The 10,440-nt window shown below is 49.0% G+C and overlaps 1 protein-coding gene across 4 annotated transcripts in view; it reads left to right on the forward strand.

Moving 5' to 3' along the window:
* Nucleotides 1–10,142, forward strand: part of EYA2 (EYA transcriptional coactivator and phosphatase 2) — a 262,330-nt gene extending 252,188 nt beyond the window's left edge. For 2 of the 4 annotated variants that reach the window (XM_007446931.1, XM_007446933.1), the window contains 3 exons: nucleotides 674–795; nucleotides 2,765–2,865; nucleotides 9,387–10,142. In XM_007446931.1, the coding sequence (XP_007446993.1) occupies nucleotides 674–795; nucleotides 2,765–2,865; nucleotides 9,387–9,467 (304 nt within the window). In that variant the 3' untranslated portion in view covers nucleotides 9,468–10,142. The remainder of the gene's footprint in view (nucleotides 1–673; nucleotides 796–2,764; nucleotides 2,866–9,386) is intronic. The other 2 variants (XM_007446932.1, XM_007446934.1) reach the window with 2 other exon arrangements.
* The last annotated feature ends 298 nt before the right edge of the window (nucleotides 10,143–10,440 follow it).

The raw sequence follows: 10,440 nt of genomic DNA on the forward strand, positions 1-10,440 counted from the left end.
GGGCTCTCTCTAATTGTGGTGAGCGGGAGCTACTCTTTGATGTGGTGTGCAGGCTTCTTGTTGTGGTGGCTTCTCTTGTTGCAGAGCGCAGGCTCAGTAGTTGTGGCTCACAGGCTCTAGAGCACAGGCTCAGTAGTTGTGGCACATGGGCTTAGTTGCTCCGTGGCATGTGGGATCCTCCTGGACCAGGGCTCGAACCCATGGCCCCTGCATTGGCAGGCAGATTCTTAACCACTGAGCCATCAGGGAAGCCCAACATATTTTTTTTAAGTTTTTATTGAATTTGTTACAGTATTGCTTCTGTTTTACTTTTTTTTGGTTTTTCGGCCACGAGGCATGTGGGGGTCTTACCTCCCTGACCAGGGATCGATCCCGCACCCCCTGCATTGGAAGGCAAAGTCTTAACCACTGGACCTCCAGGGAATTCCCTAACATTAGCTTTTTAAATAGGAAAAATATTACACTTGTGTTAGATTTCAATGTGTCAGGCAGCTTCAGGCTTAAAAGAGGAATAGCTGGAGGATCCTTGAGCTCTAGCCTCACCTGAAGATGACTTAGCCAGAGCCTCCAAACCGCACCAGAATTCCCACCGACTCCAGGCTCAGCTGCAGGGGTAGGAGGCCTGGCCTTGTGGTACCTTGGAGTTCTGACTCACCATCTCCTTTGCCCTCAGGCCCAATTGTGTCAACGTGCTGGTCACCACCACTCAACTAATTCCTGCCCTGGCCAAAGTCCTGCTGTATGGACTGGGCTCCGTGTTTCCTATTGAGAACATCTACAGTGCAACCAAGACAGGTAGGGGAGCCCAGACCTCAGAGTGGTACGGGGAGGGAGGGTAAGGTCAGCTTTGTCTGCCAGGTTTGGAAAGTTTAAGGAAAACGACACTAGGGAAGTTAAAGAGCTTGTCCATGGGCATGGACAAATCTCCCCCCAAACAACCCTCGTAGACCCAAAGAAAACAAGAATGCCAATTTCTCTGCTTCTAGAGAAATTGGTTAGGATTGCAGTTTTCCAAAGTGTGTGTATTAGTTAGGATGCCTGCAAAGCTGCTGTAGTAAATACACCCCACATACAAGGGCTTAATCACATCCGGGCCAAATCTTATTTCTCCCTCAGATGTCAAGAGACCAGAGGTGAGTGATCCAGGCTGATGGGGTGACTCTGTCCTCATAACTCACCCAGGAAGCCATGTTCTTCCCGTTTTAGTTTTCCACCATCCCCTGTAATTTTATCCTCATGTGCATGGTCAAATCAGATTCTGCCATATTGTCATTCCAGCTTATGAGAAGGGGGAAAACAGGAAGGAGTAATGGGCGTCCATTATTGTAAAGCCAAGACTCAGAGGTGCATGTTACTTCTACTCACTTCCTATTAACCCAGCTTAGTCACATGGCCACAACTAATTTCAAGGGAAGCTGGGAAATGTAGTCCATAGCTGAGTGACCGTGAGCCCAGGTAAAACTCGTGAAAGTCCATTACTAAGGAAGCAGAGGAAGACAGTTCCCCCTGCCCCAGGATGGTACATGAGGTGGTTTTAATTTAACTAATTTTAATCAGTTAATTATGGCCATTAACTAACCTAACCTTGAACCACACAGAAAACTACTGTTTTTTTAATGCTCTTTCAAAGATATGGTCTCAATTTAGTGTTATCTCGCTTTAACACCTCTTGAATACTTGCTAATCTCCTTTATTAACAAAGAAAACAAGCCTTAGGCTTAGAACTTTCATCAGATAAGAGAATTCAAAATAACTACAAATTAACAGAATCGTTTGTCATCAGGGCAAGTAATACTGATTTTTTCTTGTGGGGGAGGAGGCTAATTTTTTTTTTTCTTGTATCACCTAAAAATGTATAATAATACAAAGCCTAGTTGTTTTTAATTAGAAATGTTTACCTGTATTTTTTTCTGGAGCAAGAACAAATGTATGTACTGTGGAAGCATTTTCTTAGAGCAGTTTTTGCCTTTACTGAAGTTCTAGGCCAGAGATACTGCTAAACAAACATCCTTCTGTGCTCAGGGCAGCAAAGAATTTAGCCAGCCCAAAATGTCAGTAACACCGAGGCTCAGAAATCCTGCTGGGGCGGTGAAGCACTTAGCCTGCTCTGTGCTGGCATCTGCTGAGTGACAGCTGTTCTGTTTAGTGCTCTTCTCATTATGATGATGGTCACTACACTTGCTGAAACAGGATGAGCTAAGACCTGAATTTAGTGTTCCTGGATTGATGCTGCTGCCCAGCCACTGGGAAGAAGAATTCGAAAAGGCGGTCATTACGGGGAGCAAGAAAAAAACGAACAGCCGAGTCGCACGAGGGCCACTGTCTCCAGGCTGCCTACCCTCGGGACACGTGAATCCTGGCACCTCTGCTTCCTAAACTAACTCTGGGGATCCTGGGCCGATCATGTCCAGGGCACCTCTCAGAGCCTCGTGTCCTTATCGGTGTAATGGGCCCATCACTCCTACACCGGACAGCTGCATAGACGCCAGGGCTTGTTTCAAACCCCTGCCCTGCCCCTCCTGCTGTGTCACCATGGGCAAGCCACTTAAGCTCTCTGTGCCTCTGCGCTGTCGTCCATCACATGGGGATGGGGACAGTGACGCCTCGAAGTTTGCTTCAGGATGAAATGATTAATACCCGGTCCTTAAGGAGACCTTTGTAAGAAGGCTGTACAAAGTGAGCTCTTGATTAGCAGTTGTTAGTCACCTCAGTCCTGGGTCCTCACCAAGTGTCTCTTCTTTCTTTCCTTCGTCCGTGCGTGCAGGGAAGGAGAGCTGCTTTGAGAGGATAATGCAGAGATTCGGCAGAAAAGCCGTCTACGTCGTGATTGGCGATGGCGTGGAAGAGGAGCAGGGGGCGAAAAAGGTACATTCACTCCATCCGTCTCTCCGGCTGCTCTTTCCTCCTCTCTCGAGCCTGTCTCCTTCCCAGGCTCTTTGCTCGCTCGTCCCCTGCCATTTGGAAATCGCAGAAGCATCCTGAGTAATTTCCTGCAAATCCCCCTCCGGGCCTTTGGCTGCCACCCCAGTAGCCCTGCATTGTTTCTGGGACAACTGCTCCGGAGCCCAGAGACCCTCTGTCAGAGCAGGCTGGCCGGGGGGCTGGTGCCTGTGTGTTTTATTTAATGCTTACTGATCGTATGTTCCAGGAACCCTTCCCAGTTAATAAAGGCAGCATTAAGCTAATGAAAAAGAAAACCCTGCATTTGTGATCTCAGGCCCATGAGGAGAGGGGCAGGGGGCTTCTGGTGGCCACAGCTCTGTTCTTGGAAAAGAAACAGCTGCCAAAGCCCTGGATCTGGACCTGTCAACGGCATCCCAGAGAGCCTGCCACTCCCCACCCAGAGAGGCCTGGGAAGCAGATGGTTAATGTCACAGAGCTTAATTTGGTTTCCCCCTTCCCGCCCCAGAAACAGATTCAAAAGAAATGCAAAAATGTTTAGGGGTCTCAGCGGATGGAACTCATGAGAAGACGGAGGGCCCCGAGAGAGGGGTGTTTAGAAGGCTTTGCATCTACTGTTCCAGCCACCTGGAAGGCTCCTCCGCTTTCCCAACTCTCCCGGACTCATCCTTTCAGCCTCAGCAGCACTCGCAGAGGCAAGAATTCTCACCAGCTCCCACTCCAGCTCAGTCAGACCTGCCTGCTACTCCCTCCCCAGCTGTCCCTAGTCCTCCTCCAGGGCATTATCCCCTCCTGTCATGAAAGACTTACCTGTGTGCTTGGTGGCTTAACCACCGACTCTCCGGCTGGAGTGTAAGCTCCATTAGCTGAGCACCTACTGTGTGCCAGCTACTGTTGCAGGCACTGGGCGTCCTGCAGGGAGCAGAACACACAGGGCTCTCACCCCTCCCTCAGCTCACAGCCTGGGGACGAGCAATCAACCCCTGAGTGTAACGTGCGTGTCAGATGATGACCAGAGCTTTGGCGAAAACGGGAGGAGAGCGAGTGAGCCAAGTGAGTATCGGAGGGAGGGAGTTCGCGGACAGGAGCCAAGAAGCTGAGAGGTCGGAAGGCCGGGGCGTGCTGCAGGGAGCTGGCATGGCTGCTGGCTGCGCGACGCACCAGGCGAGTGGGCAGGGGCAGGAGGTGCAGTCAGGGAGGTGCCTGGGGCCTTCAGAGGGACTTCAGCCTTTATCCTGAGCACTTCTTTTTAAAGCGTATCTCTTAAACTTTAAAAATGAACTGATTCAGAGGAAAAACTATTAATAATAGGGGTGATACACCAGGATACGACCAAAACAGTAGCGTGAATCATCACGTGAATCCAGGACCAATGTGCCAGGTCAAGAGCACGGTCTCTGGTGAGACCACTTGAAGCCCACTGCTGGGATGGAAGGGGGATTCTAGAGCCCCTCTTCCAAGTTCAGATATAATAGAAAAAACCCTCTGCCCTAAGCACGTGACAGCAATCAAAATATACTTTGCTTCTATCAAAGTTGGGTTGAGAACCCACTTGGGCCCATGGCTGCGGGCACCCCCCTACATGCCCTCCGGTTCTCACCTGGAGAATGACAGGGACATCCGGAGCAGTGGCTGCCGTTCACCCACCTTCTCACCAAAGGACGTTTCTTAGGGCGGCGTAGCAGATGTTTTGAAATGACCGTTCACTCTCCTGAAATGAAATACTAATGGACAATAAAACCTCCTTATAACCGTAATGTCCAGGAGATCAACATCTGATGATATATCAAAGAGAAATAAGGGAAGGTCATTTATACTCACAGTAACGTCTGCTTCAGTATGTGAACATCTGAGCACAAGATCTCACCCAAACGTGCCATCACTGAGGATGTGAGCCGACAAACACAGGGGGACACAGGTGTGCGGTCTTGGCCACTCACGAAGCCAGCGAGGTGCCGCGGCTGTCACGTGACTGCTCCAAACTGCGAAGCAACCCATGGAAAGGTTCTGAATAAAATAAATAGACTTCCCCAGTTGACACGGTAATTGCAGCCCTGGGAAAGTCGGGTTTTATTAAAAGCATGAGAAAAATGCTCTATTTATATGTGACAAGTAAAGTGGAGTTAAGGGTCTACACTCAGGTTATTAAGAACGGGTTTGTGCTTGCTTAAATATCTGGCAGGACATCTGAAAGTCATTCAGGTGGAAGGTGTGTGGGATGAGGCAGGAGACCTGCCCCCACCTGCAGTGCCCCCAAATCAGGACAACAGTCAAAAATCACACCCCTAGAAATTGCCAAGTCACTCCTAACGGGCAGGCTTCTCCTTTGAGACCTGCTGGTCTGGGGTCGCCCTCGCCTAGGGGGCCAGGAGGAGGGGGAGCTGACGGAGGTGCCTCCTTAAGTTCTGTGTCCCGGGCGCCTCCCTCACCTCACCCTACAGCCGCCCTGCTCTCACAGAAACAGGTGACCAGGGGAGCGCATTTTGCTCTAAATCCTGGCTCTTCCATTGTTGGCTGTGTGGCCTTCAGCAGATGGCAGCCCTCTCTGAGCTGCCTTTTTAATCTGTCACACTTGCCGAGAACAGGCGCACGGGGCCCAGCAGAGAAACCCTGCATAGTTAGCCCTCCATAGCCCGAAGCTGTGTGATTACTACTCCCCAGGGCCAGGGGAGGGGAGAAGGCTAAATCCACCTTCAGAAAGTCAGGGGTTCTCTCTCCTGGGGAGCCAGCAGAAAAAGAAAACGAGAATGCCAGTTTTCACATAACATGAAAACTCACCGAAATCTCTTGTTTGCTCAAAGTCCACAGGCGAAGCACGGCGCTAAGACCCGGCTGAGGATGTGGATGGGGTGGGCTCCAGCGGGGCCAGGGCTGCCCAGGTTCTGTGGACTTTGCATTGCCAGAGATGCCAGACAGCAGCTTAAACAGTGGAGAGCTTTCTTCATCTCTCATTAGCTGCCCAGACAGCTGGGACAGCACCAGGCACCCGGGCCCCTTCCGTCTTGTTGCTCTGCCAGTCCCAGTACTGCTCTTTCTACAGAGTCCAAGACGGCTCCTCACCACGCCCACGTCTGCACTCCAGCCACCAGGAAGAAAAAGGGGAAGGACTCCTCCTCCCTTTAAGAGCACAGCTGATATAGGTCAACATCACTGCTGCTCAGACCCCATTGGCCAGATTTGAGTCACATGATCACACCTTGCCACAAAGGTGGCTGGGAGATGTACCCTTTATTCTCAGCCACCAAGTTCCTAGCAAAAGAAAAAAAAAAAAGCGTTTTCTGAGAGAGAGGGAATAAAGGATGTTGGGAGCCAGCTGGCAGTCTCCATCCCAGCTGGCATGTGGCAGGGCAGTAAGTGGCACCCTACTTAACCCCAGGCCTTAATCTTAATCACTACTCTTTATTACTGACATCATCATTTTACTTAATCCTCCAACCCCCTCCCCCCTGTGAAGTGGGTACGATTCCACTTCATTTTATACGGAACATGTTTGAGACTCAGGTTAATTAATTTACCTAAGGTCACACAGCTGGTACATGAAAACTGCTGTGTGTTTTGCTCCAAACGCCTGGCAGGAAGGAGGTGGACTTAGGAGTTTCAAACACTGTCAGTCTGCACCCCTGACCTGGTCAGAAGAGAGTGAAGTCTACCAAAGAAGACTGGGACACACGCCCCATGCACCAAGCTCCCCGAAAAACCCCCACAGTGTCTGAAGCAGCAGCCCCAGCCCATTAGTGAGAAACCCTGTGCACCAGCAGCTCTCCCAGCTTGATGGATGGGACTCATTAGCCCAGGCCACTGGACACCTGAGCAACATGAAATACGGCGACAGGACGAGGGGCTTCAACTGTTTCAGCTGACAGTGTTGTTAATATCTCCATTTTAGTGGGTCATTTGTCTCCCCCTCTCCAGAAGTGATAAATCTACCTACGCTCTGGAGCCACCAGGCCTGGGAGAGAGATGGCTGAGATAGTCTCTTCCCCTTTGCTCATTTCCTCCCAGAGAAAATGAATTACACTCTTTAAAGAGGGACTGGATTGGCCAGGTGGCGCCCAGCATCCATCTTTGCAGAGAATGAAAGGCTTGGCCGGGGTGGGGGAGCTGAAAGGCATTAAAGAGATGGCATCTGTTGCCCATGATGGATAATCTTCTGCTCCCTTTGGGCAAAAGAGAAAAAGGTGTGTCCACTGAGGGCTTTGCTTGAGAAACTCACCTTCCCGCCTTTCCTCCCTCCCTTCCTCTTTTCATTCCTTCCACAAATATTTATTAAGCGCCCACTATGTGGGCCAGGAGCCATGCAAGGCAGCAGTGAATATGACATTTCAAGCTCAAACCCTCCTCAAGGCCTTTGCACTTGCTGTCTTCTACCTCAGCTACCTCCCCACACGTTTGCATGGCTCCCTCCTTCGTGTTCTCTGGGTCCTGCTTAAATGTTACCCCCCTAGAGAGGCCTTCCCTGACCCAACTATCAAAAGTGCAGAGCGCCCCGAGGCAGGAAAGGGTCGTTGTGCTCCTGGAACCAAAAGGACACCTGTATAGTTTCTACCCTGTGGGCACTGAACCTCAAGGGGCAGCAGAACAACCACAAGAATTTGGGGCATCCATATGTTCATCAAGCACCCTCTGTTCATTCAGTAAATGACTGAAGGTCAGTGACTGTCTTGAGGAGGCTCAGTATCTTGTAGCCACAGGTAGCAGAAAACCTATGTAATGAAGACTTAAACACTTGCTCACCTAACAAGATTAGAAGTAGGAACTAACACAATATTGTAAAACAACTATACTCCAATTTAAAAACAAAAGATTACAAGTAGGTGTATCCTAGGTTGTTTCTGTGGGTCTGAAAATTCACCAAGCATCCCTTTCCATCATTTTGCTCTGCCCTTCTAACCATCTTTGGCATTTTCTTTTCTGATATTTTGCCTCATGATCCCAAAACAGCTGCCACAGCCCCAGACATCACATACTAATATGTCAGCATCCAAATAAAAAGGGCGAGGAAGGAGGAAGGAGTTCTCCTCAGGTGCTTCTCTCTCTAATCGTGGAGGAAAACCTTTCCCAGAAGCCCCCAGCCAACTTCCTCATTGGCTTCAGCGGGTCACAAGTCAGAAAGATACAGGACAAACCCCTGGTAAACAAGGCTGGGGTTGTCATCGCTTGCTTAGACAATCATAACTCATCCCCTACCTCTCGGGCATGGCGCTGCCAAATTCAGGGTTCTGGAAGTAGAAAGAAGGGAGGATGGCTGTTGGACAGGCAACAACTTTAGTCAACGGTCACATTTTCCTGTGATAAACAGGCAGTCAAGTTTTTTCTCTGGAGTCAGACAGACCTCTCTGTGCCTCAGTCTCGTCATCTGTAATATAAGATACACATAGTATACAGCAAGTATTATCCCTATTTTACAGACAAGCACCAAAGTAAATTATTTAAGATCACCCAGCTAATGGTGGCAGAACAGAGCTTTGCAAAGGGCACTGAAACATTTAACCCTCACACTATGGAAGTATCAATATTTTGGAAATTTTTCTCTCCACATGAGTGATTTCTTTCCATAATCAGCATAACACTTCTTTTACACCAGTTACAACTTTTGCTGCATCTGCATGCTGCCTGTACGGCTACCTACTTAATGTTTCCCTTTCAATCGATGCACTTACGTTTAAAATTGAAAACTTGATAGCATGACAATAACACAGAGCAAGCATCACCTGCCGTAAAGAAAAGGAAAAGATAAAAAAAACTCTCTGGGACCAGCCCTATCTGTTCAAATGGAGATTAGTGAGAGGAAGGGGTTGAAGACACAGTAGCATCTAGTCGAGATTTTCTATCTGTAGTAGCAGGATTGAGAACACATTTTTAAAACGGAACAGCTTTCTCGCTGTGTGATTAAATTCCATGTCAGCATGCCGCCTGAGACCACACTGGTCCCAACAGAGGAGGGAGGGTCAAACAGTCCACATGTCGGACAGTGCAGGATAAGCCAATCAGAATAGGCTCAGGCGGGGTGGCGGGGGAGGGGGGAATTGGGAGATTGGGATTGCCATATATACACTACTATGTATAAAATATCAATAGATAACTAACGAGAACCTACGGTACAGCACAGGGAACTCTACTCAGTGCTCTGTGGTGACCTAAATGGGAAGGAAAAAGGGGGTTATATGTATACGTATAGCTGATTCACTTTGCTGTACAGCAGAAACTAACACATTGTAAAGCAACTATACCTCAATCAAAATTAATTTAAAATAAGTAAATAACTTAAAAAAAAAAAACAACAGACTCAGAAGGAATAGAAAGCATGCCTGACCATGTAGGGGTCCACCAACGATGTTCTGTGCTCCCGGTTTGGGAAATGCCCACGTGCTACAGTGACTCAGTGTGATTTCTCCTAAGGTTCTAACCATGGGCGTGGGATCCAGGGGGGCTGTGGGAAGCACCGCGCAGAGCCGTAACCGTGTGGCTGGTGTTCTGTGTTCCAGCACAACATGCCTTTCTGGCGGATATCCTGCCACGCGGACTTGGAGGCGCTGAGGCACGCCCTGGAGCTGGAGTATTTATAGCAGAACCCTCAGCCTCGCCACCTGCCATCAGAGAGGCAGCCCACCCGCCCAGGCCCTCGGTTTTCCTCACCTCCCCTGCCAGATGCTAGACACCAGGCAGGGTCCCTCCCGCCAAGAGGACGTGTCCGGTGACCATCTCAGAAGCTGTCCTTTCAGTCCCAACGCGGGTCCAGAGAAACAAAGTACCCAGCAGTGGCTTTGGAATATTTAACTTTGGGGAAAAGGGCTGGCTCGGAGTCCAGACTTTTCTGCAAGACTCACAAGCAAGGGATTCCTGATTTGGGGAAGGGCTGGTGATGAGGAGGGGACAGGCTCTTTTTTTTTTTCCTCCACTTTAATTTATGGACTAATCTCATTACTCTGGTATTACGCTCTTGTACCTGTGTTGTTGGTTTTTGTTTTCTCAGCTGGCATGTGGGGCAGTGCACAGCTCTAATTTAAGCCTCTGTGCTCTGAGTTGTGCTTTGAGGGGACAATCATTCTTTGAACAGAGGGAGGCTGTTTGGGGCTGTGGGGAAGACTATTGCTTATTTTTAAGAACATAACCTGATGTCATGTGGACAGTGCACGTGCCTTATGCTACCATCTTGTTTTCTAGGAAGAGGGGACCCTGGGGAGGAGGCAGTACTTTGTGACGGAAAAAGGCATTAAATAAAACCACGTTTACATTTTGAAGTGGGGTAGAGTGTCACTACTTTATTACTGCTTTTGAGGCTTCTGAATTTGTTGTTTTCCAAAACCTTTTCAGTTACGGAAGTATAAAATCTGACTCAAACTGCCTTAAGCCAAAGAAAAAAGAAAATCGTCTCCAGGAACTTTGGGTAATAAGTGTCTTCAGCCATAGCTGGATCCAGGTGATCAAGTGACTTTCTCCTGTGTGGTTTTACTTCTCGGGCAGGCTCTTCCCTGTGAGGCAAAGACAGCTCCAAGAATCTTTCGGCAAAACCATACCAGCAGAAAGAGAGAACTTTCT

Source organism: Lipotes vexillifer, unplaced genomic scaffold, assembly GCF_000442215.2.
Source record: "Lipotes vexillifer unplaced genomic scaffold, Lipotes_vexillifer_v1.1 scaffold565, whole genome shotgun sequence".
In the NCBI taxonomy this organism is placed as follows: domain Eukaryota; kingdom Metazoa; phylum Chordata; class Mammalia; order Artiodactyla; family Lipotidae; genus Lipotes; species Lipotes vexillifer.